Source organism: Cavia porcellus, unplaced genomic scaffold, assembly GCF_034190915.1.
Source record: "Cavia porcellus strain 051 isolate PalLab524CR breed Dunkin Hartley unplaced genomic scaffold, mCavPor4.1 scaffold_10, whole genome shotgun sequence".
In the NCBI taxonomy this organism is placed as follows: domain Eukaryota; kingdom Metazoa; phylum Chordata; class Mammalia; order Rodentia; family Caviidae; genus Cavia; species Cavia porcellus.
Genome location: NW_026947493.1, coordinates 49,424,413 through 49,452,195, shown reverse-complemented (window position 1 = coordinate 49,452,195; position 27,783 = coordinate 49,424,413). Strand labels below are relative to the sequence as shown.

Below are 27,783 nucleotides of genomic sequence, written 5' to 3'. Positions count from 1 at the left end.
AACAGGATCCCTGCCATGAGGTTCACAGAGCCATCAAAATTTCCCTTATTCTGAAGGAGCTAAAAAGTCAAGTAGCCAGAGCCTAGGGAAACTAGGAAAATTTTTTAAACGTTAGATTTGGAGCTGGTTGGATGCTACATTCAGTTCTCTGTCTGTTCTTTTGGGGGCCATTTACTTTAATGGTTAAATACCCAGATTCTATAAACAGATTGTCTAAACTTCTAGCATAGCTGCTTATTCATATGACCTTGGATGAGTTGCCTGGTCCCTGTGCTTCAGGTGTTTTCCCCTCTAATATGGGGAAATAGCAATGCCCATTTCATAGTGTAGGAGTGAGAATTAAGTGAGAGAATGCAAGTAAGGTGCTAGAACAGTGCTGGTACTGAATCTGCAGTGTAGCTGTGTACAGTGCTTACCATCATGGAACCCGGAGAGAGGATCAGACAGAATCTCTAACAAGAGATAGATGGTGAGACAATGGGATTAGGACCTTCAGATAAAGGAGGAAGAATAGTGGATGTGACAAGCTGGAGCAGGAGAATGCAGTATTTAGTTACAGTTCGTGAGCAAAACTCAGGTCAGAGGAGGCACAGGAGAAAGCTTTTCTCAAACAGTGATCAAATAAAAGTAAATTAAGATAGCAGTGAATTACTGTAGAGTGGCAGTGACTATTTAGAATTGCGAACATCTCTTTTGGCAGAAGTGGAAAAACCAGTTTAGTCATACCTTCCTAATAGAAATACAAATTGATATTTTTGGGGAGACTAAGTGGAAAAGGAAGTTAAAGGTCTTTAACTATTCTTACCCTAAATAACTCTTTAATTCTTTAGGTCCTTATGCTATTGAAAAGCAATTTAAATTTACAGCAGGAAAATCCAAAGTGCATCATGACTGATCTGTATGCTATTCCTGATACTCAAGTTGAAAATTATTTAAAGTTGATTGCAGACCTCAAAAGCCCACACATCTTTGCAGTTTCTGTGACTGTTCTGTTAAGCTCTGTAAGAGGAATCTTCTTTATTCATGAAGAAGAGTTGACTCAGGTTTTGCTATGTGATACGGGAACCTGAGCTCTCTTCGAGTTCCTATCCTATGATATAATGCCTTATGCCCTCTTGCAGTCTGTCTCTGCTGCCAGTCCCATTCCTAGGCAATCTCTTACCTGTTTTCTGTCACTGTTATTAATTAGAGAGATGTTTTAAATTATAATGCCCAATAGCAAGTTAGGTAATGACACTTTGATATATTTCTGGGAGTCTAAAGTTGGTGCAGTTTATTTGGAGGACGTTTGTCCCTCCTTCCTTTTCTCTCTCCCTCCCTGTTTGTTCTTTCTGCCCCCTCCAGTCTGCCCTTTCCCCTCCCCTCCCTGTGGATGGAAACCAGGGCCTCACACATTTTTAGGCAAGCCAAGTCTGGCTATACCTCTAGCTGTTTGAAATTGCCAAGAGAAACAGTTCATGTAATGAAATACTATGTTTTTAAAGTTGGCAGCAAAGTATGTTTGTGCACAAGGTTCATATGATGTTCCTGTGTTGTAAGTTGTTTTCAACTAAACAACTTATAACCAAAAAGTGCATAAATGATAATGGAGTAAAATCATATTTAAAGCAAATAATTAAACATAATTTCCTTTGGTTGGTGAGATTTATCTGCATATTTTCCAGTTCATATGTTTCTTTTAAAATTTTTTGACCTTTTTGATGATAAAAACAAATATTTGCTACTGTTAGTAAGTGCTACTTGCTACTTGAAAACTAATACAAAGGTGTAAAAACAGTATGTAAAATAGGAATGATAGGGGCTGGGGATTTAGCTCAGCAGCATAAGCATCTGCCTTGCAAGCAGGCAGTCGTGAGTTCGATCCCTGGTACCAATAAAAAGAAAAAAAAAAGTGTTAAAATAGAAATGATATACTACTTTAAGCTAAAAACACGAGACTTCTTTATGCTTCTTGGAACATCTAGTCCCTTCCTTTACCCATGCTGTCCATTTGCCTACAATTCTCTACCTCCTTGAAATCTGCTTAGTGTCATCTCCAGCAAGCCTTTCCGGAGCTCCTTCCTAGGAGCACCTCTCCTGTTCACTCTCACTGCTCCCCACGCCTATTTCTAGTGAGGCGGTCTACTACTTTGTTTTATCCCTTTTTCATCCCAGTAGGCTCAACATGACTTGAAGTGAGGGCCCTGTTGATTGGCATGGTGTCTAGAAGACAGCAGTGAGAACTGAACTATAAGTGACAGGGCAATGGGAAGGATGTACATATTTGAGTGTGAGTGAGTGAGTGTGTTTGAGCAATAGAAATAAAAGTGTATTAGGATTGGTGTAGAGTATGGGAAAATGTGTGATTATATCTGTGTAGCTGGATACTGTATGATGTGGGATCTTCAGGAAATTAATAGAAGATGATGGAGAGATAAATAGGTATTATTAAGGGCTTCCTTTGTCATGCTAAGGAGTTTGGATTCTGGAGTATCAGATGGGAAGCAGTGAAAGATTCTCTTAAGTAAGAGAATAGTCTAGCTTTGGCAATTCAAAACTGGTTCCTGCTTACCCCCAAGAACACACCAATTTGACATTTCATAAGCAGTTTCCTTTGTGAAGAATCCATAAACTAGTTAAGAGGCCTCTGCACTGCAGTCAAGCATGAAACCAGCCATATCAGAAGTAATAGAGAAATTTGATAGTTTTTATGTAATAATCCCAGCCTCTTGGCACAGTGCCATACAGTCAAGACAGCCCTCGTGCCCCAGTGCCCAGCTTCTCCATGAATAGGAAAAGCCCCTTGTAGTACAGAGCTAATAGTTATCAACGTGTTAGCACCCAGCTTCTTCCTGGGAGGAGAAAGAATGTAGTGTGAATCCAGTGCTCCATTTATGTAGAGAGCACCCAAAGAATGGGCTTGAGTCCCACTTGTCTAAGAATCCTGATGCAGCTGGCATACTGTGAACATGTGGGAACCACGTACAAAGAAAACAAGTTAGACAAACACAAAGATTTAAGAGGCAGCAGGAACTCCTGGCCAGGCAGGTTGGTGAGTATTTTTTAGTAGAAGGCGAGTCAGTGAAGACTGGAAGAGAATGGCTCTTTTGTCTGACATGCAGGTACCAATACAGAGAATCAAGGAAAATAAATAGAAGTATTTTCCATACAAAAAAATGAGATAAATCTCCAGAAAATTACCCTTAATGAAGTGGAGATACATGATTTTTACCTGATAAAGAATTCTTGAACCCTCTTCAAGATAATGACTGGAGTCAGAGAATAATTTATACATTAAGTGGAAATTCCAACAAAAAGAATTTCAAACTTTTTAAAATATCAGACAAGCTGAGCATGATTTGAGCATCAGTTTGAGGCTAGCCTGGGCTATATAGTAAATCTGAGGCCAGCGTGGGCTATACAGTCAGATTCTGTCTCATAAAACCAAAACCAAACCAAAACAATCAAAAATTAGAAGTGAAAATCATGGAGATGAAGAGTACAATAATTGAACTGAAAGTTTTGTTAGAAAGATGCAACAGCATATAAGATTAAGCAAATAAAAGGCCACTGGAAATCAGGCAGAGAATAGTTTAGCCATTAATAAACATTTTGGGAAATGCTTGGGCATAAAATAAGCTTGGTTATAAAACAAATGGGAAATTCTGGCTAAACCAAGTTGAATGTGCTGTTTTTCTGGGCTTCTCAATTTCTTTACCCTATTAACATATGTATTTAATCCTTTCAAAGGGTTGTGTGGTGCGGCGTGAGAGGAGTTTGCATTATTTTCAAAATCTGTTTTTTACAAAGCCCCATTAACTTGGGGACCGTGATGCCAAACACATTTCACAAAATGGACTTGGGAGAGACTAATAGCGAAACCTTTCGGTGACTCTTGCAGCAGCCACTGGAGGAGAACATGGGGTGCTGGAATCAGAAGGCCAGTTAAGAGCAAGGAAAGAACAAAGAATTAAGTTGTGGGTCTCAAAGCACAAAGGATGACTTTCACAAAGGATGACTGAGCAGTAATTTTAAAATATACTATGATTTGACAGTTGATCTAAAGACATTAGAATAACCAGTGTGAAATGTGGTTGGAGATGTCTTTGAAGCAAATGGTAGTCAAAGGCAAGTGCTTCTCTAGTCAGTTTAAAACTCTACCAATCAAACACAGAGCTCCAGTCTCACCCCTATCCGTACTGGACTGGCTTGAGTAAATGCTTGAGACATCGAAGGGCAGATTGTAGAGTCATTGATTAGATATGAAAGCTTCTTATTTACTGGTGAATCAGAGATGCTTGCCAGGAGTTGGTGAATAAGCAGATGGTGGTGCCCTAACGAGCTCAGCAAGATAGGGACAGTGTAAATTTGGGGAGGAAGACGTCCTGATCATTTCTGCATTTTTTCAAGTCGAGTGGTGTGTGGGATGTCTGTTTGGAGAGGAGAGAACCAGTGGGCCATTGGATACAGGTTTGTGTGTCTGAAGGTATTTGTACTGATGCTGCCTTTATTTTACCTTCTGTGCCTCAATCGCCACATATACTGGGCCATGTTTCTTTGTGAGATATAAAATACTGACCTGACCTGCAGGATGAAAGTGCTGCACATGCCATCTTCTTCCTCATCATATGTGCACACGTCAATTTCCCTTGTCCCTCCACAGCATCCCTACAACACACAAGCTTTGCTGAATCCTCTTCTGTGGATTTTTAGAGATTCTGACTTTAGAAATATTGAAACATACATTTTTCACTTCTAAATGGAAGCTGCAGTTGCCTCTATAGATAAGGAAACGGTGCTTGATTGGCATGTTCTCAGTTACCAGACTAAGGGAAGCCATTGCGTTAGTAATGCTGCAACATGCCTCTGTTTCAGTCATTTAAAGTATATTAACAGTGTTCCTTCCTTTTATTTATAGCTCCAAAAGGAATTCTTCATCTGTCTCCTGATGTTTATCAAGAGATGGAAGCCAGCCGCCACAAAGTAATCTCTGGCACTACTCTAGGCTATTTGTCACCCAAAGATATGAACCAACCTTCAAGCTCTTTCTTCAGTATATCTCCCACATCGAATAGTTCAGCTACAATTGCCAGGGAACTCCTTATGAATGGAACATCTCCTACAGCTGAAGCCATAGGTTTAAAAGGAAGTTCTCCTACTCCCCCTTGTTCTCCAGTACAGCCTTCAAAACAGCTGGAATATTTAGCAAGGATTCAAGGCTTTCAGGTATGAATTAAAAGCAAAAACAAAAAGCATTAGCCCCAAATCCTTCATCTGTCCATTAGAAAGCTCATCCTTACCTGCTATTGTGGCCTGTATGCCACTTACATTGTAAATTACTTAGGAACACAAAAAACAACAACAAAAAAGAGAGCCATATGCACATGCTTGGTTTTTCTATCCAGTAATTCTTTTGCTGCCTGGCTCTCCACTCACTCATATTCATTCATTCATATTCTCTGTCTCTCTCCCTTATTCCCTCTCTCCCTCTCTCTCTTTCTCCCTCCTTTCTTCCATCTTTCAGTTTATCTTGATTGGGTGAATCTGTTTCCTCATTCTGTCTTCCACAAATAAATATTCTGCCTCCAGACATTTCGTATTAGTGTTTCACACTCATTTCCCCCCTCTTTTTACATGAAAGTTGAGGTTTTTCTAATTTTACTTTCATATCAATTTTGAATTTGGTGTTCTGTTGCTAGTAATGATTCAGGCACACCATTAAGGTGCAACGTAAGTTAATTGAACATGATATTTGAACAATAATGAAGTGTTTTCTAGTCATGTGAGGCATGTTAATACGTATTTGTTTTATTGGATCCTGTTTTGAACCATCCAGGCAGATACCACCTGCCTTTGATGGAAACAGAGTTATTACTCTGTTTCATGAGGCAATCTATAACCATCTTACGGTTTAAGTTGTATAAGTGAATTTTGGGACAGAAACCCCCCTTCATTTATTCTTTGTTCCTTTTTGGGGAAAAAACACAAACCAACACTCCCTTGTGGGTATCTCAGAGCTTTGAAAAGAATTGTTAATTCTAGGAAAGAGAAATATGTGTGTCCTGATTCCTTGGCTGCCGTGAAAGCCATGTATGAACTGTTACCACCAACCTGCCTGCAGGAACTGAGCTCGCTTGTGTGTAGTAAGACGCTGCTGTCAGACCTCACTGTTCTCAGCCTCTTTTCCATCCTAGTCTCATTCCTTAAGACCAAAAACTGTAATTTCCTTTAGAAATGCTCTAGAAGACCTGTATTGTGTAGAATGATCATGTATTTATAAACATTTTACAAATTTAGACTATAAAATGAGAAAGATTATGTGTTTTGGGGGTATTTTGCATGTTTGCTTTTGTTTTTTTTTTCCTCAATTGAACCTTTCTGATTCTTTCAAATCTGTTGCCAGGTAGTTATTAGTGTTTTTAATTGGACTATTAATATGAAAGAAGCTGTTACCAATTATTGGCTGTCATCTGAAATTTTAAATGCTTAACTTTAAATTATAATTTTAGTATTTGTTTTTGTTGTTTATCTTAAGAATCACAATAAATCACTGTTTAACAAAGATGTTGATTTATAGTTGAAATAAACTAAGTAATATTTAGTGCTACCTGTAATCTGCATAGGATGAATTAGAAATAAACTCTGATGAAAAGAAAATCCCTGCTTATTTGCAAATATAATTGTTTAGAAATATCAGAGTAATATTGCATTTTTTTATAGGAACAAAGCACAAATCGCATTCAACCTCTGAATGGATTTTTGCTTGGCTATATTACAATAGGTGTGGTTTTGCTACCAGAAAAATTTAATTTTTATTTAAAATTCATTGTATAACTAGTTCTTGGCAAAGAATGACAACAAACATAATTTAAGTGTATCTTCACTTTAACCAGAAGGTAGTCTGCTCCCTCATTATAGAACTGATCACCTAGACCTGTTTTAAAAGCGTATACTGAGATAATGTGCTCTTATTTATGAGCAATTTAAACATTTCCAGATCTGTATACTGTGGTTTTCACATACCGATGAATATAAACAGATGGTTTTAAAACATCACTGCTTTTTTGTTTGAATGAATTGATGTGAAATACTGTGTTGCTGATGGATCACAACCCTCAGCTGGGAAGTACACAAAATCTCCATGGGCAGTGGCTTAGTGTCTGTCATACACATACTCACCTTCCTAATGTCACCATGGAAGGCTCTATGGTTAAGAGTTTTAAAGAGTGTTTCTTTCTAGGTAACTTTCTCAGGTGTATGTACCTGGTAGAAAAACATGTAGATTGTGTTTATTTCTTACATGTTTTAATTGGACTGTAGTTTAGAAATGATAAGATTGGCTATTTACAGATTATATGCATTTTGTTTTTATTTCTGCAACTTAAAAACAATAAATTATTTTTCTTTGTTTTTAGGTTAGTACCTTTTTATTTTATTGCACACTAAACAGATATTATTGCTTATTGAATATTGTGTAAACCCTTCTTTGGCCTTCCTTCATGCATTGCAGTTTGATTTAAGCCTAACCAAGCTATTGTATGTGACAGCTATATTGTATTAGTAAGGAAAAATATGCGAGTATGTAGAAACACAGTTGTTTTAACTTTTAGTTTTTTATTACAGTCTTTAATTGAAATTTTTAAATTACAGAAGGGTAATTGGTACATCAGAGTATAGGTATTAAGTTTAGATCTTTTTGTTTAAGTCTGCAAAATAAGTAAAAATATTATGCAAAGATTTCACAGAACAGAAAGTTACTAAGGAGTTACACATTCCCATAATGTTATCACTGATTAAACTCACCTAAAGATTTTTATCATTTTAGAAGCAAATCTTTTGTGTCTCTGTCATAAATGTTCCTTTGATGTTTTATTGAGTATATTTTAATAAAGTCCAGGTTTCTTAATGATTTATTATTTTTAGTTTTGCATCAGTAGTTCTGTAAACCTCTGATATTTTCTAGCAGAATCAGCCTATTTCTAGGAGATAACTACACATTTCACAAACCCATTCAAAATTGTAATCATGCCATAGTGTTTCAAGGTTCTATGTTTTATATTTTGATACTATTTAGTTATAATACTAATGGGTTAATAAGTCTTTCAGCTTTTTCAAGAAACTTACGGCAGAAACTTCATATTCTGGAAATGCTGTGCATTTAAGTTGAAGTAGAATTTGTTTTAGATTATATAGCACTTTAACTTATTCTGTTTTATACTTTGCCATAACAATCATACTAGAAATGTAGAAGTATAAACAGTTTCCTTATTTAAATGAGTTATTAGAGAAATTATTTAATTAATTATTTATTAGACTTAGAAGTCTAAACAGTTCCCTTATTTAAATGTTATTAGAGAAATTATTTAATTGGAAGTGAAAATGAGTTACCTTTTCTATATATATTTAATTTACTTTGCAATTCCATAACTTTCTATAACTTTCTTGTGATTATCATCTGCTAGGGTCATTCCTGAAAATATTAGTGTAAAATATGACAAACTAGAATTTTTTTTTCACTAAATAATGTATAGGAATACTTAGTTGGTATTTTAGTTAAACTATATCAGTTTTCAAAAAAATTTTTTTTCCTTTATTTTTTTGAGACAAGGTCTTACTGTGTAGTTCAGGCTGTTGTTGAACTCAATATATAATCCAGACTGGTCCTGAACTCACAGTGATCCTCCTACTTCAGCCCTTAAATTCATTTTTGTTCCAGTTAGTAGTGCCTTTTACAGCAAGATGAGAGTGTCTACTTAGATTAAAAACCTTGTTTAATTCATACGTAGTACATTTCAACTGATCTCCTTCTGTGAAGTTTAATATGATTACAGCAGGTTTCTTTTGTAGTTACTTGTTTTACGTATTCATTTTTAAATATGACCTTAGTGTGGATTACACTGATCTAGAGTTCAAGTGGGAGTTATGTGTGGCTGGGCCCCTTGAAACCTGACAGCAACTTCTTCCTTTATCCTCTCTTATCTTCCATGTACTTTATATTTGTAATCCATACACTTATCATCAAAGAGACTGCCACTTTAAAAAAAATTCATTTAAATGTAAATATATTATAAATACATATAAAGTATATGTAAACATACTCTATAGAGTATCCATTTAAATATATGTGTGTGTGTGTGTGTGTGTGTGTGTGTATAGTTTTATAACTGCCATAGAGAAATGTGGAGAAAAAATCATTTGTATACAGGTATGCTTCCACAAAGAAATGCATTTTCCCATCATGTTTAATTGTCTTTGAAACATAACTTACTGTGTCATTTCTGAGCCCTGATTTTCATCTAGGCCACTGGTGAGGAACCTATGGTGTATGTGCTACATTGGGGTGTTTATATCACTGAAAGCTCTAAAAGGTTCACCATCACTGCTCTATGCTATTACACAATTGATAGTAGTAGAAAGTGCTTAGAAATTATTTAGACTCCAAAAAGCAACACACTTTTATGGGTTTGACCTGAAGTCAGCAGATACCTCTGTCATTTCCTTCTGAAAATACCTCTTAAATTGGCCTCCACTAGTTTCAAAACCCTGGAAAAACTAGATATGTATGTAAACTCACTAGGTGTGTTCTTTGTAAGGGCCGCCCAAATTTATGCAAATCAACCTATTACGTCAGTTATTTTAGACCTTAGATGTTGACTGTACCCTCAGGCAGATGCAAACTGAGTTTCACATAACTGTTCTTCTGTTAAAAAACAGTGGAATTACAGATCAGCTTATCTCTTTGAAATTTTAAACTTTATAGAAAAAAAATACTACCTTCAAAGAAAGAAATTCTAATGCATATAAAAGCATACTTTGATGAATAATGGTAGCACAGGTAAGAACTAAGTTTTGAGTAAAATCATTCCCTGTTACTGTACTATCTGAGACTAACCCCACCCTAAATCATTGCTGTATGTCACTATGGAACTGAAAAGGAGAGACACTCATCTTAAACCTTGATGTACCAATGCATACATAGTAAGGCATATAAAATATTTCAAAGAAAAAGTAATACATAAGCACAGTCAGAGCCATTTTTTACTCCAGAACTTTGATGTAGATCTGACATGAACTCCATGGTGCAGGAAAAAATGGCTGTCATTATGTGTCCTTACCAAGTACAACTTTCTATAGCTTTTTCTGTTTGTATCTGAAGAAATTTCAGTTCAACATGAAAATTTTATTTGGAATTATTTGAAAATCAAATCTTGGAAGAAAAAATCTTTTTTAATCTAAAGGTAGATTACATTTCCTTGTGCTAGAAAAGGTGGCAATATGGTCTTTACTTCATGACAGAAGATTAATTGTAGCCCCCAGATGGCTGGCAGCTGTGTACCTAAGCGCATTGCAAATCATGTTGATGTGATTCCAGAATTGCTTTGCTGCCAGCATTCAGCAATATCTAAAGAGAATTTATTTTGAAAAATAAAGGACAATGGCTAAAATTTCAGATGTACTGTTCATTTTACCCAGAACAACTCTTAAGAAGGAGAACAGTGTGTGGAATACTGCATATGAAAGAATTCTACATGCTCAAACCAAAAACAAACACCTTCTCTGATGTATGGGTCATTTAGAAAGTAAATGAATGAACAAGAGAAGGAAACTGACACGTGTTGATTGATTCATTATAGTATTTCAGATACTGAAGTAGATATTATATACAAAATTTTAGAAGTGCCAGGTACATTTTGTTTACAGATCTACTTTGTTTTAAACTGTTTTTTTTTTTTTTTTTTTGTACCGAGGATCAAACTCAGGGCTTCGTGCTTGCCAGGCAGGTACTTAACCCTGCTGAGCTAAATCCCTGGTCCTAAACTCTGTTACTGCGTAGTGTTCGAAAGCCAATCGCTGTGATAGGATTGTTGTGTGGTGGTGGTCTATGGTCTTCTTGATAAAGCTTTGTTTTATTCATAGATTTCATTAACCCTTCACTGTATGCACAGCTAAGTCTGAATCAGTGAAGAATTTTGACTTTCTTGAAGGGACTTGGGATTTTAGTCTAATATAAAATTTTACATGTAAATACACATTTAAGGCTATACAAGTAAAGCATCATCATATCAGTAATATTACACTTATTTTCCTATATGAGTTTATTAGTTATTTTAGCCCTAACATATTTTAGGTTCTAGGAAGTTCTGCTATGTTAACATGGTAACATTGAAATGATTTAGCTGGCAGAGAAAATGGAAACTTGAAAAGCTTCCAAATTTTTTTTTTCTAAATCTATATCATCTTTTTGTTGTTTTTTAAGTAGAAGAAAAGTCTAGAATCAGATACATGGATTGAAACATTTCAAGAAGCAAGGAATGGTTCTGTAAAATGATACAAAAGTTCAGTTTGACCACTCTTTTAGAGAGAAAGATAATAGTTCATTATCAATAACTTTCAATAATTTCAGGATGTATGCAAAGAATTAGATGGATATGAGGTTAATTTGTCTATAGAATTTCATGCTAATAGAATTCATTCAGTTAAAGACCAGAAAATGAACATTTATTTATTTACTATGAGCAAATACTTGTTAAGTAACATGCTAAGTGCTGGATATTAAAGACGTTGTAGTAAAGGTGGGGACTGGCAGGTATATAAAACTAATACAGAAGATGAATCATTACCACAAATTAGCCCTATCTCTAGGAAGGGATCGGTGTTCAAACATTACAGAACAATTTCATAAAAATAATTAAAAATTTGTAGCATGGTGTGTGAAATAGTATATGTAATGCCTGCCTTCATAATAGGTCATAATAGGTGTAACCTGGTGTTAAGTTGAGATGTGGTTAGTGATGTCAAGAATTGGAATAAACAGCTTACTGAAAGAATTAGGGAAAAATTCATAGCAATTGAGTTTTTAAGAGTACCTAGAAATTTAAGGTAGGCCAGGAGAATAAGTGACGTGTTTGCAAGAGTCCAGTGGCAGAAAGACCATTTAGAGAGGTCTTACAAGACTCTAGGAAATAAATAATCTAGAAAATAAATAACAAAGATTGAATTAAGACAGAACAAGTGGTTGTAGAGGAGCAGAATAGAGTATAGTTGCCTATGGTCCAGATGAGAAAATAAAATGATCTCTTTTACTTCTGAGAGGGTGCTTTCATTAGCCTTGTTGTGATGCAGACAAGATTTACATAAGCTAAAGTGTAGAGATCATTTTGAGGAATAAATTTGAGTGTGAGGTATTTTAAGGTTTTACTGTAGATGGCATTAATAAGCTTACAGAAAGGTTATGAGTTCCATTTTAAACCTGCTGAATTAGTATTTTCTGCAGGAATTCAAGTGAAGTTGTCCAAAAAACATTTGAATGGGTCTGGTGATCAGTGGGGAGGGCTAGACACAGATCTGAGAGTCATGATTCTATAGACACAGTTGGAGCCATGGAAGAATGTAAGTTGACCGGGAGAGTGGACAAAGGTCTAGTAGAGTTTCACAAAATTTGAATACTAACACGGAGAGACTCCATTCATGATTTCAACCAATCTGTATTGAGCATCTACCACCAGCTTCTTGGCACTGAGGGCCTTGCATGAGAGCAATCAAGGGTCTTGCCTTCATGGAAACTAGCATTCAAATGGTAAACTGGCCAGTTGACAGGCAGGAAGTCTCGTCTGATTAAGCGTCTTGATAGTATTGAGCTTCTAAGGAAGAATCACCTGGAAATACATATGAAATTATAACAAGTACAAAAATGACTTATACCTGTCTTTATGTCAAAGATAACTATACTTTTAAAATCTTTTAGTTAACTTTGAGGTATAACTTACATACAATAAAACACTTGAGTTGTACAGTTTGACACATTTTTAAAAATGTGTACAACCATGTTGATTGCTACTGTAAGCAAGATGGGACTGTTTCCACTACTGTAAAAAAGAAAAAAAAATTTGTCTCTTTCTGTAGCTGATTTTCTTCACCTTCCTTGGCTCCAGACAGCCATAATATTCTTTCTGGCATTAAAGCGTTTTTAGGAATTTCATATCAATGGAATCTTACAGTATATACTGTGTGGTGTCTGACATCTTTTACTCAGTGTACTTTTCAGATTCATTTACATTTTTGTGAATCGGTATTTTGTTCCTTTTTATTGCCAACTACCAGTCTGTTGTGTGCATATATACCACAATTTGTTTATCAGTTCACCTGTTAAGGTTATTTTCAGTTTGAAATTACTACATACAAAGCTATTTTTGAACATTCATGTGCACAATTTTATGCAGACACGTTTCCAGTTCTCTTGAAAAAGTACATTGGAGTGGAATTGCTGAGTCATATGGTAAGTGTGCGCACAATTTTATATTTGGAATTAACTGAGATTCTTTTTCAGTGTATCATATCATTATATTCCTACCAGCAATGTCTGAAGGTTCCATACGTCACTGTGGTCATCCTGTTGAGGTTATAGTGGTGTATCATTGATAATTTTAGTTTGTGTTCATTAGTGATGAATCATGTAAGTTTTTCATGTGCTTATTATTGGTTATTTTTATCTTTGTGAAGTGTCCCTCTTTTACCCAGCTTCTAACTGGATTTTTCCTTATTCCCGATTTCATAAAATTTTTTGTATCATGAATGGAAGTTATTTGCATTGCAAACATTATCTCCCTGCTATGACTTGTCTTAATGTGGTCTTTTGAAACACAGAAGTTTCCAATTTTGATAAAGTAAAATTTTTACATTTTCCCCCCATGGTTATTCCATTTTGCTCTTATCTAAGAGGTCTCTGACTACCTTTAAGTCTTAAAGATATTTTCTTATGTTTTTTAGAGACATTTTATATTGTTAGCTGTAATGTTTAATGCTAAGACATATTTAATATTTAAAGTTAATTTTTGTGTATGGTATGAGAGTTAAAGCTTATTTTTTCTATTTTAGTATATGTCCTCCCAAAGTAAGCACAATTTTTCCTTATTGGATAACTATAGCTAAAGTTTTTAGCATAATGAACATAATGTGTTATTTTTTCTCTAGCTGCTGTCAAGATACCTGTTTATCTTTGGTTTTTACCAGTTTGTGCTATGTCTAGGAATATTTTTAATAAAGTTAGGACTCATTTAGTTTTATAAAATTTTAAGTTAATTTTAACTAATCTTAGAAGTTTTTAGCTACTGTTTTTTTCCCCCCAATTTTTTTTTTATACTTCTGTTTTCCTCTCCTTATAGAATTCCAGTAAGACATATGTTGATACTGTTCCAGAGATCTCCTTATTTTTTCTTTAATCTTTAGGACTGTGTCATTTCTGTTTTGATTGGTTTTGAAGTTTTCTGATTCTTCCCTTTAGTCTCCAATTTTCTTTTGACTCCATATAATTTAATTTCAGTTACAGTATTTTTCATATCTAACATTTACATTTGGATTTTAAAATATTTCTGTTGAGATTCCTTCTCTGTATGGCTGTTGACTTCTTACTTTTCTTTAATTGTTTCAACATCTTTGTATTAGCTACTTTGAAGATTTTTGTCAACTAAATCAAACATGAGCCTTGTAGGAGTCAGTTTTTGTTGACTGCCTTAATTGTGTGGTTCACACATTTCCTTTCCTTTTTTATTTTTGTATATACAATATTATTGTATAATATGGAGCAAGTATGGTTCCTCTTTTCTTTTGCTGATTGTCTTCTGTTTTGGTCTAGTGGTCAAGTTGCTTAGACTAAAACTACAAAATTCCACCTGGTGCTATCCCTTGACTAATATTGCAGTTCTTTCATCCTCAAACTGTAGCTTTTTCCCTTGTGATCTTAAAAAAACAAATGCAAACAAATAATTTGAGCTAGTTTATTCTCATATTTGGGGGCCTATTCTTTTTGTGTGTTCTCCTAGCTTCTAGCATTTGCCTTCTAAATTTCTAGCTAATATAATAGCCTCATGCCTACTGATACTTTGTGGTAGTAAAACTTTATTTAATTTTCTGTCATTTGAGCAGTATGTAGATTGGAGTCTGCATTCAATACACAGAGTAGCAAACTTTCATATCTCAACCAGATCTCACTGGTTTCTGCCTGCTTTCACATTAGACACTTTGAGATTTCCCTCTGCATATGTAAACTTTAGCAGTCAGCCAGGATTTTGAAAGAGTCTGTATTCTACTGATATTTTTAAAATATTCATTGAATTTATCCATCAGTTATGAATTTGTGATCTTTGCATCCTTCCCAAGAAAGTAATTCAAAATATGGAAAAATCTATGAAGATGTCCATTGCATAGTTGATTATATAAGAAGACAGTGCCTTGAACAACAACAACAACAACAAAATTTTATTTCCTAAGTTTTGGAGACCAGAGGTCTAAAGTCAGCATCAACAGAGTTGGTTCTTTAGAGGTTGTGAAGAAGAATCCATTTTATGCCTTTTTCTAACTTCTTATGATTTTTTGCAATTCTTATTTTTCCTTAGCTTTTAGATACATCATTTTGGTCTCCACAAGTTTTCCATTCCCTGTTTTCTGACCTCTCCTTCTGAGACTCTGTTTACATGCATCTTTAGTATTGTTCCTGATTACTGAGACTGTTCTTTTTTTCCCCTCTGAATGTAAAATTAAATCAGTTTTAGTTACCAGAATGTTCACTGACTTCAACTTTGGATAGTGTGTTTTCTGTTTTTCCATTTTCCATATGCTTCTTTTTGGTAGCTTCTGTTTCTCTAATGGGATTTCCTGTCTGTTCATTCATTGCAGACATATTTTCCTTTACTTTGCCTTCATATAGTTAAACTACAAGCAGTAATACTTTTTCTGCTTACTAGGATCTGAATCGGTTGAGTTTGAGTCTCTCATTTGGCTTTTCTCTTAAGTATGATCACTTTTTCCTGTTTGTTCTATGTCAATTAATTTCAATTATATTCTCGCAATTTGTTTTTTTCTTTCTTTTTTGTCTTTTTCATTTTTTTATCGGTACCGGGGATCGAACTCACGACTGCCTGCTTGCGAGGCTAAATCTCCAGCCCCCGATTTCAGATTATATTCTCGCAATTTGAGTGGTACATGATAGAGACTCTAGGTTATTCTGAATATTTTTGAGTTTTATTTTCTGAAGTATGCAGCCTGTCTGGATTCAAACTCTGAACTTTGTCTTTCTCTTAAACTTGTCTTCTCTTGGCTTCTGGGTCAGTAATCTCATTTGGTTACTTCATCCATTGCTATGTAAAATGTTATGAAAAAGAAGCTAATAGAGTTAGCCTTTAGATGGTTACTGCTCCCATTTTATTATTGGTTTGTTTGTTTTGGTTTTTTGAGACAGAATCTTGTTAGGCAGTTCAGGCTGACCTTGAACTCACTTTGTCACGCAGACTGGCCTCAAATTCACAGCAGTCCTCTTGCCTCGGCCTTCCAAGTACTGGAATTATAAGCCTGGGACTGCTTTCTTTGAGAGTAGCTTCAGTGAAAACTTTTTACTTTTACAGTAAATGATGGAGCATCAAGTATTATGGATGGCAAATGCCTGACATTCTAGCATTTGGGAGGCTGAGGCACATGGATCACCATGAATTTAAGCCTAGCTTAGGCTATATAGTAAATTGAAGGACAGTCCAAACTATGTAGCGAAATGCAGTCTCATAATAAATTAATACATAAACTAAACAACAGAGGAAAAAGTTGGAATATGGTAGTAATACCTCAGAGTAAAAATAGAAATATCTAAAAAGTAATGTCAGTAGTGGTATTCACTACCAATCTGGGCTTGCAACTTACAAAGCAGTGTATTTCTTCTGATCTATGTAATTCCAGTAGAATATATTAATTTTTCTTGCTTTCAATTTTGTGGACATCATTACATGGTCATGCATTCTTGAGCATGCATTTACTTTTTGCTCTCTAAAAGTCTTACTTAAGTAGGAAACTAACTCTTCTTTATCAAGATTCTTTGGATGTTGTAGGATTCCAAGATTTTTAGGCTAGAAATATATTTTTTCTATATGAGAGGTATAGGGTACCATATCACTACAGTGACTTTTATTTTTCTAATTAAGAGGACATGTTAGCTTTCTGTCACTGTCACAGGATACCTAATATAATTCACGTGTAAGGAGGAAAGATTTCTTTGGCCCATAGTTTGAGAAGTTTCACTCTGTGGTCTTGGCCCTGTGCTGTAGGCCTGTGTCGACATAGTGCAACATGGCAGGAGCATGTGGTGGGGGAGGTCTGTTCAGCTCTATACAGCTGAGAAGTCTGCTGTAATTTTGATGGGTGTTCCCCTGTAAGTGATCTGTTTCTTGTCTCTGACAGCTTTTAATATTCTGTTCTTATATTAGATTTCTGGAATTTTGATTATTATATGCCTGGGTGTAGTTCTGTTTGGGTTGTAGGTGGCTGGGGTCCTGTATGCCTCATACATCTGAGTATCTTTACCTTTTCCCACATTAGGGAAGTTCTCTTTGGTTATTTCTGTGAATAGCCTTTGCAGTTCATTTGTTTGTATCCCTGCTTCTTCCTTTACATTCTTAATTCTTAAGTTATAGATTCTCTTATCATCTTGTAGCCTTTGTATTGTTACTGCTTGTTTCCTTGTTATTTTTAAGAAGTTTTTCCTTTCATGCTCCCACATTACAAATCTGTCCTCCAGATCAGATAATCTATCCATAGTTTCTTTCAAAGTGTTATGCCACCTTTCAATAGAGTTTTTAGTTTCCTGGTAATCTCTTTGAACCTGCTTCATGTATTCTACGTTTCCTCTGTTTTTTCCATCAAACAATTCTCCCCTTTTTTTCTGTTCTTCCATTCCACCATCTGTTGTTTCTTGGGAGGTGCTTAGTATTTCTTTTACTATTCTACTTATATCTTGCTTTACTTGGTTAAATACTTCACTTGTCTATGAGGTCCTGGAGATACCGCTTTATGTCTGTTGGTGCCGTGCCTGATATTGCATGTTTTTTGTCCTCATTCTCCTTTGCATTTACCTTTCCTGAATCAGTGTTCTCAAGTTTGGGGACTGAGGACTCTTTCTTGCTCCCTCTTCCCATATTTTTGTTCCTTCCATACAAGCGTATATAGGAGGCCCAGTTTCTTTCTTTGTCCATTACAGTTTGTTTGAATCATACCGGCTAGGTGTTCCCACCCACTGCAGTGTACTAGGGAGACACAGACCTGGGCAGCCTATACTGGGCCCACCCCTCCAGGTCAACCTACCGAAGGCTTCACTGCATTAGGGTGCACTGCCAGGCAGAGGGACCTGGTTTGGGCTAGCCTACTGGGTCTTAGTCTGCGGCTTCACCCAGGTCCAGTGCTCCCCACCAAACCCGCTTGAGAGGGGAATATGTGACTGAAGTCACTGTAGCATCCTGTTCCGGCTAGTCTGCCCAGTCCCAGAATGTCCTCTGTTGGAGCCTCCTAGTCTATGGAAGGGTCCCTGTTCCTCTCACTCACTGCAGGTCGATTCAGGGCTCCCCGACAGCTCTGCTCTCAATACAGTTCACCGATTCCTGCACTCAGAGCTTTCTTGTCTCTATCCTCGCTGTGCTAATTTAGATGCAGCGGCGGCAGCAGGAAATTCAAGCCGCAGTTTCCAGAGGTGTGGGTTCCAGCTTTGGCACTGAGACTTTAACTGTTCGAGTCATAGCACCGGGATTGCATTTCCAGTTGGTTTCTCTCAGCTTAGTTTGTTCCTGGGTTGGCAGGGTATATCTCCCCCTGCTTAGGACTCCTCATACCGCTCCATTCCTAGAATCTAAGCTGACTATCTCAGAGAGCCTCCATAGCTGCTGTTATCTATCTGCCATGTTCTCCCAGAAGTCCCTAGCCCTCTTCGGCTTTTAAATTCTTTACTCAAGGTTTTATTTTCTAAATGGCTCTTAAAAATTTTTGGACTCTCAGCGGAAAACAGTAAAACATTACTGAGAGTAATCTTCATTGTGATAGAACCATAATTTAATTATCAGTGTATACCAATCTGCAAATCTAACTCATACTTTTTTGTTTTCCTACTTTTATTGTTTTCCTTGGGGTCACGCCGGAATCCTATTTTGCATTTAGTTATTATATCTCCTAAGTCTGTCTCACTAAGAATTCAGTCTTGCATAATCTTACTTTTGAAGAATACTGATCATTTACTTTGTAGAATGTTCTTGAATTTGTTTTTCTGATATTTTTCATGTTACTAGGTTAAGATTCATTTCTGGTAAGAAGATCACAGGAATGATGCACTCTTCTCAGTGCTCGTGTGTGCCTTGGTTTAAAAGCTAACGTGCCTTAAGTACTTCCTCTCTATACTTTGAGAACAACATCAGATCATCTCAAATTCTTGCTTCAAATGTCATTTTAACTGTTTTCTGTGTTTTTTCTTCCTTCCTGATGGAGTTCCAAGGCACTCTTGCTTTTGTCATCTCCTTTTTGTTTCAACAACTCACCTTGGGCTATTGTTTTAGACTATATATACTGGCTGAAAACTCTCAAGTTTCTTTTTAGTTGAGAATAGTTTGGTTTTTCCTTAAAGGTATTTTTGCTGGGTATAAAATTCTGGGTTAACAGTTGTTTGAAAATTTGGAAAATACACCAATTTTCTCTGGTCTCTCTTTTTTTTCTTCTTTTTTTAAAAGAACTACTGTCAAAGTGCTTTATCTTTGTAAATTAGGAGTTGTTGCTTTCTCACTGCTTCAAGATCTTTTAAAAATTTTTAATTATTATATGCCTTGGTATGGGTTTCTGTATGCTTATTGTGTTGAGGCCTGCCTACTTTTATATCTTAGCAAAATCTGATAAATTTTCAGGCATCTTTTCCTTGAATTCTTTGTCAGATTCACCCATTGTCCTTCTCCTTTTGGAACTCTGCTTACATAAATATTCTTTTACCACTTTTTATGGTCTCATAGATGCTTGAGATGATCTTTAAAGTCCATTTTCCATTTTTCATATTGAGGAATTTGTATGTTTGTATCTTTAAATTTACTGATTCACTTTTCTGTTTTTGCTATTTTGCTGCTAAGCCCCATCAATTGAGTCTTCTTTGATGAGATTTTTTTTTTCCATTTGATTCATTAGTGTGACCAGTTAATTTCCAAAACATTTTTATGATGGCTAGTCTGAAATACTTGTCAGATAAGGCTGACACCTTTGTCAGTTATCTGGTGATTATCTTTCCTCTTTTGGTTTGAGATTATCCTGTTTCTTGTTATAGGAATGATATTCTGTTGAATTCTGGACATTTAAATACTGTGTTCCTAAAATTTCTGTTTCAGTAAGCCTCTTCTGATACTGCATCAGCTAGAGCATAGGATACCGCCTTGTTACTGGAAGTGCATGGCTTTCCTTAGTCTCAGTGACACTGTGCTGTGAAGAGTAGAACTTGTTGCAGCTGGGTGGTGGCAAAGCCCTGACTCTCCACTGTGCCTCTCCTGATACTGTCCAGGCAAAGAGAGACACCGAGCAAATTATTTCCCGATAAAGCTGAATGTCAGTAGATCCAACAGGGCTGAAAGTCCTGACTCATTTCTTCCCTGACACTTTCAGGGAGTTGGTCTCCCTATTGCAGATGCTCAAAATGAAAGGTTGGATTCCCCCACTGGCCTTTGTTCTTCGGGGTTGTACTAGTTCTGCCATCTTTTCACCATGGCAGTTGTTTGGATTGGGAAGTTATTATCTAAAAGTTTTCTATCTCATTAGTTTTTTCCTTGATTGAGCTCTCAGTTCAAGAGAGAAGGCTTTCCTTTTTTGGTTGTTGTGGTGTTTTGTTTCTTTTTTCTATACACATTGTCATTTCTGCTGGTTTCTGCTGTCATTCTGCTGGTTTCTTTGGCACCCAGTCCAAGATACTTAGTAAAAAGAAACCCCAGAAATTTGCCACTATATAGTCTCTTGATTCCTGAAATCCCTAATTGGTCTTTCTCCTTTTCTCCACTTTTCTGAGTCCTCTTATGTTTGTTTTATGTATAATGTCTATGGCTGTTCCTTATATTTAGTAGGAAGAATAAGGAAATCTGTTCCATCTTGTCTACCAGAAGTCATAAATGGTCTTTTTTTAAAAACCATGAATCTGACTACACTTTTCCTTCCAAGTTTTATTTATTTTTTATTAGTACATGTTTGCAGTATATAATACTTACATTCTTTGCATGAATTTGATACATGTTCATACATATCTTAATTCCTTTTTTCATCTACTGTTCCTTCCCCCACCCCCTCCTTTTTATCCCCTTTACATTTGAGAAAGATGTATCCCAACTTTTTATTATCTTTTAATATGTTCTTTGTACAATAATTTGGGTTTTGCGTATGAGAGGCCATGCAGTATTTAAGCTTTTCTGTCTAATTTATTTCACTTAACATTATGATGTCAAGGTGAGTCTGTTTTCCTATAAATGACTCAAGTTTGTCTTTCTTCATGCCAGAATAGTACAATATGAACAATATGTAATATCGGTCTGACTGTTGATGTATAGGTTACCTCCAAGATTTAGCTATTATGAATTGTGCTGCTGTAAACATGGGTATGCATATATCATTGTGATATAATGTCTTCAACTTTTGGGAAGATGCTTAGAAAAGGAATAGCTGAGTCAAATGGAATTTCCATTTTTATTTTTTTCATGAATCTCCATAGTGGTTGTAATAGTTTACCTTCCTACCAATAGTGTAGAAGGGTCCTTTTCTCCCTTAGCCTTGCCTGTAATTACATATATTTTATATATAACTCTATATTGTATATTTCTAAAGTCCATAATTTCCAGTCTAGAAGGCACCATATTCCTATATTTTATAAAATAAATAAATAAATGCTTTAAGCCAATATATAATGAAAAGATTTGTAAAGTTTTGTCTTTTGTAGCCATTCTTTGGAAGTGATGTTCAATGCAATAGAATTCTAATACCTGAAAACTAGCTTAAACCCACTAACAGTTCACATTAATTTAACTTTAATGGTGTAAAGCCTACGTAACTGCACCTTTGCTTTGGTTTTGAGTTTTCCTTACTACAAAGTCCTTTCTTTACAAAGCCCTCTGAATGTGGCTTGTTTTAACATGTGTGAATGAATGTATATGACAAATGTGTACCCACTACAAAAGAGGGAAGTGCCTTTTCAAGTAGATGTAAAGTTATCTGTTAAAAATCACTTAGTGTTTCTGGGCATGATAACATATACCTGTTATCCCAGCTGCTGTGAAGGATAAAGAAGGAGGACCACAAGTTCAGGCCAGCCTGAGCAATTTAATGAGACCCATCTCAAAAGGGTTGGGCATGTAGCTCAATAGTAGAGCTTGTGTGAGGCTCTGGGTTCAGTCTCCAGGACCACTTAAAAAAAATAGTGCTAATAATATTTTTTTTTTTTTGGCCCTTTGTTAGGTCACCTTTATCCATGGCTTCTACTAGAAATAAATCTTAATATATTACTGCCAGATTTTGAACACCAAATATAAACATGTTAAATTTTGAAGCTTATCTAAAATACAGAATTTCTAAAAGATAACTGCAAATTGAATCTTAGTCTGAGTAATGGGATTTTATTCACTCATTTATCTCTATCCCTTATGGCCATTATTGTGGTAAGTTTATTGCATGCGCAGTGAAAACAATTACCCAGGAAGTAAAACCCTACTAAATAACTGAGTATGTTAAATATGTATACATTTTGTCATAAAGGAGTGGATAGAGTAGTAATTAGTTAGAAATGAAATCAATTGCAGAAGAAAACTTTAGAGGAAGTTGCAAACATTATTAATTAAAATATATACATCTTGTCATATTTTTATCTTACATTATAGTAAGGGGATGTTATAGTCATAAGAATATCAATATTTATTTTAATAAAACATTAACCATGAGCCAGCCACAGTTTTAAATGCTTCCCATGAATAAAATAATTTTGTTATAATTACTTTTACGTAGAACTAACAGATTTGTACTATTAATTGTATTTGACACAAAAAATAAGATAATGTACATTCTCAGGTTTTTGAAGAAAGCAATATTTAAGGCCATCTTACTTACTTACCAAAACCTCTTCATGCCTTGCTAAGAACATGCCATTTTGTGTTACTAAAGATCTGGGTTGTTGTATACTGCTGGTGTGCAGGCTGTACAGGAATCAAGCATATTTTGATTATCCTAAGATTTATTGCTAGCTAAGCTGTGGCTCTTCAGCTCCTTGTTCTCTTACTTCTCTCATTAGGGCTTCTGTGCTGTAGATAGCAGTGGTGTAGCTGCCTGCTCTAAGTGGACTCAGTGAACACACCTGAGCTGTACTCATCAAATCTGTGTTTTCTTAATGCTGTGATTTCTATTATGTATTACCTAAGTACAGGCCTTTTTCATTCCTCAGTGATCTAGTGAACAACTTTCTTTCAGCTTAAGTATTTTTCACACCCTGCTCATTTTTGTCCCCACAGGAGATGGCCATTAAAAACATCTGACAGACTGGCAGTTAACCAGTTCCCTGCTGAGAGTAGTAAAATATTTAGTAGTCCCGCAACATCAAGGAACCTCAGCCCTGCAGGAGACAGTTTGATTCAACTGCTTTTTGGAAAGCAATGTTCATTTGGATGATCCCACACATTTTCAAATGGGCATGAAAAATGTCACATACCTAGTAGTTTCTAATGCAAATTGTTCTAAGATTTATAATATTTTATTTCTTAACTTATATGAATAGTTGAAATGATTTGTGCCTCTTTAGGAAAAGAAAATCACTAGACTGGCAAGATAAATGTCAGAATAAACAAGTATAATCTGTCGTGTGAGTTGATTGAGTTGCACATCAAACTAGGAAATTTATTTTACAATAAAAATTACTAAGGTTTGCAAATTTCAAATGAAGCCATATTATGTGACATTGAAATTAGTAGTCAACTGTTTTAGTATTCAACTTTTGTGAATTCATGAGAAAAACAAAATGTCAATTTGTAATTGTTGATGGTGTTACAACATCAGTAGCTTATACTTCAGAGCAGTGGTGGCAGACCTCTGGCATGTGTGCTGCAGCAGGCTGTTTGTATTCCTGAAAGCTTTGAAAGGTTTGCCATCGCTGCTTTAGAGATCAAAAGGAGCAAAATTATATGATTTATAAACAGTAAAACATAAGGAGATGACTAAAACTGACTTTATTCATTTTTCTTTCGTGAAAATCAGAGACCCTGTACACTGGAAATTTTGGGGACAAAATTATAGAAATACTACACTGACTTGACCTAGCAGAAAGATTTTGCCCACTCAATTCCGAAGATTTGTGCATTATAGAACATAATGGAATTGTATTGCCCTAATTATTTCAGCAGTGTTCTAAGATTCTGGGTTTCCGCTGATGCTTTGGGTCATAAGAAACGCTTTTAGATTTTCAACATATTTTTGTTTTATTTGAAGTTGTGTCCTCAAGCAATACTTTCATACTTTTTTTTTTTTTTTGGTCTTTTTCTTTTTTATCGGTACTGGGGATTGAACTCACGACTGCCTGCTTGCAAGGCAGGCGCTTATGCCGCTGAGCTAAACCCTCAGCCCCAGTACTTTCATACTTTCTTTCCACATGTTTTTATCCAGCTGATTAGACAATCTGAATAGGGGAAAATAGGAAATAATATTTCTTTGTTTGTAGAGTAGAAGGGGAAAATATAAAATGCTATTTCTTCATTCACTGCTTTACCCTATCCTTTGTCAAATATCCTACTCAGTTATGCTATCTTTGACAAGTCCTACAGTTTTCTAGTTACTGTTTTTAAAACTAGTTCAAAGGCTGGCCTGTAGCTCAGTGGTAGTGTTTGCCTCACATATGTAGTGTCCTGCATTCAAGCCAGTCAGTCAAACAAACAAACAAACCAAAAAATAAAATTTTGTTCCAGTTCATTGTAAAACTAGAAATTCACACACCTCCATTGCAACCATTCATTTTGGCTCAGAGACTGAGAGGAGGCAGAAGTACACTGGTCTCTTTCTCCTCTCACTCCAGTACTCCAAGTGTTGATATCAAGGTGAGGGTTTCATCTAGTTCTGAGACACTTCACTCCACACTCCACCTCTCTCACGGCCTTATTCCTCTGGTTTTGGAGGACTAAGGCAGGGCCTCATCCACTGCTGGTTTCCTTACAGGTGTCCATGGCTTTCTTGAAGTGGTCGGCTTCTCCCTGGTCCCCTCTGTAGTCAGAGTTACTTGACTGCCTGGTTAGCTCCTTGACTTCTGCCAAGATTTTCTTTCATTACTTACAAGGGCCTTGGAAATCTAGGATGAACATGTCTTCCTCTGTTCTTTTTGGTTTTTCGGATATGCTACATTCCCAGGACTCCTTTAGCATATTCTTTTCATATTCTACAAAACTGCTAGTAAATCTGGAAGAGGGTGCTACAGATTTAGTATTAGTAAACCTCCCACCAGAAAATGAGACTATTATAAGCTGGGAGTCTCTAAGAGCTGCCCCACTTGGTGAAAATACCATTCACCTTCTCCTCCCCATCCCACCATATATTCTTTGTGATTGAACCAATTGTGCCGACTTATGACAGGCGTAGAGAACAGAATAGGGTCTTGCTTTAAATTTTGGTAGCTCTCTGGAGTTTCTTTTGTGATTGGCTGTGGGGTCAATTCTGGAGCAACAAGAAATATCTCAGCGTTAGATTCCTCCTCCTCCTCCTCCTCCTTTTTTTTTTTTTTAAACAAGGTCTCCCTATTGTAGTCCAGGCTGGCCTTGAACTAACTTACCTAGTCTACACTGGCCTCAAACTTGTGATAATCCTCCTATCTTAGCTTTCTGAGTTCTGGAATTACAAGCGTGGGCCACCATAGCTGGCCCAAGGTTCCTTTTTGAGTGATAAAAACCCTAGTAATATAAATTAGATTTTGCTCATGTAAAAATGTATATGCTTGCAGTGTAGGGCCGGTCATGTGGTTCTGTTCTGTGAAGTCTTAAGGGCCCTGGTTCCTCCATCTCACCCCTCTGCCATGTCTAGGTTTCCTCATAGTCAACCTGCACTCCACGCATAAAATTGGCAAATGAGTAAAGAATAGCAAAAGGCACATGCTTGAAATCTCCTTTTAAAATTTCTGGAAGCTGCCACGGAATTCTTTTATATTCATTCTATTTAATTGTCTGGCTAGTCATACCTACAAGGGAGTTGGGAAACAAAGTATTCTAAACTAACAGTTACCTTTGAAGAGCATTGGAGGGCAACTAGCAGTGACATTTTTGGGAGTATGTGTACCCTTAAATTTGTTTTTCACTTGAGTTACATGTGTACACTAGTATGTAGTGTCCATGGATTATATAGTATTTTATTAAGTACTTTCAGACTTACGGTGAGTTCTATATGGTTAAGAGAAAAGTTAAATCTTTCAGTAATAATACCTGAGCCACTTATCAAAGCAGAATTTGAAGCTTATTTTTTTAAACTAGGATTGTTTTGTGTTTCTAAATTTTCATTTCTCTAAGAGGAAAAATAGAGCTATAGTAAGCCACTGATGTGTGTTTACTGACTGTGTATTTAAGGGAATGTTGTATCTTCCATACAGAATTGCAGTTGGTGCTGAATGGTGGTTATATTTTATTAAATTTGAAAAGAGCATGTTTTATAATGGTACTATATCAGACATAATATTTTAATGGTACCGTAAATGCTTGTGCACTGTAGCTATTATAGTGTCACCATTTATTGACTTTTGCATAAACTTGTTATGTGATGTTTCATTTTTCCCCTCATATTTATGTGGTATACAGTAAACAACACTCTCACATTCTTGAACTTGTATGCATTAACTAAACTTTTAATTTTCTCAGGAGATATAGTACAGTGAATTAAAACTTGTCAAATATTTTTATAACAAAATCTTTATGGTACTTTGGAAACAAGACTTTTATATTGACTTGATTTGAGCTCTAAACTACTTTTATAGATTCCCAAGAGGAACTTTCCCTACCTCTAGAGAAAGTGATAGCCTTTCTTAACAGCCCTACTGGTTTAAAAAAGTTGAATTATTAAGCCATTAGTCTAGATTCATAATATTAAAAATTTCGGCCAGATCCATATTATATGTGACAAAATGAGTGTGTCATACTCTGTAATAAAAGAATATGAGCATTATGCAGCAATTAGAAGAAACCTCAGACAAAAAACTAATGTGTGTTTTACTTTTCCTCACAAATTCTAAATTTTCACCTAAGCCTTTACTGTAAATCTGTGCACACTTTAAAAATTGAGCAATGTATAGCTAATAAAATTAACTTTTCCTCTCATATAATTAGTAGAAACCCCATTTCATTCTGTAGGTGTATTTTTATTACAAATGCAATATCACTGTTTTATTTGCTTACAGTTTTGAAAAACACTGACAAAAATGTTTTAAAAGAAGATAAGTGTAAGTGTGGAAATTTTCTTAAAGAAAATTAAGAAGATAGACTCGTGCTCTTCCATACTTTCACATTTTTAGCTCTAATGCAGAGTGTTTTACATGTGGTTTTAATAGTGATTAGCTGTACTTATCTAAAGGAAAAACAATTTTCTTTTAACTCTTTATAAGCCATTTCAATTTAATTCAATTTGATTATGTCAAAATTTCCAACAACATGATAATGACACATGCATGTATTTTTTTCAACAGTGATTTTGTAAGGACTATAATGTAGAAATTGGAGGATGTCACTATCAATTAAGTGGTAGTTACATACACATAGAGTCAAAGATGAGAGAAAACTCAAGTTGGCAGAGTTCCATTAGAACGAAATGAACTTTGATTTTATGTTTGAGTCATTTATATATTACAGATTTATATATTATAGATTATGGAAACCTGGTCCTTAAAGACAGGTGTAGCTTTCAGTTGTGAATTTTTCTTCCAGCCATAATAAAGTAATTTTGGATAGCATTTCCTAAACTCCCTTAAAACCTCTTAGAGACTTTAAGTGA

General features: G+C 35.6%; 1 protein-coding gene across 4 annotated transcripts in view; it reads left to right on the top strand.

Moving 5' to 3' along the window:
- Stau2 (staufen double-stranded RNA binding protein 2) overlaps window positions 1-27,783 on the top strand; it is a 261,902-nt gene that overhangs the window by 141,383 nt on the left and 92,736 nt on the right. For all 4 annotated transcript variants that reach the window (XM_013143908.3, XM_063257458.1, XM_013143909.2 and 1 more), the window contains one exon: window positions 4,898-5,205. In XM_013143908.3, coding sequence (XP_012999362.1) covers window positions 4,898-5,205 — 308 coding nt within the window. The remainder of the gene's footprint in view (window positions 1-4,897; window positions 5,206-27,783) is intronic.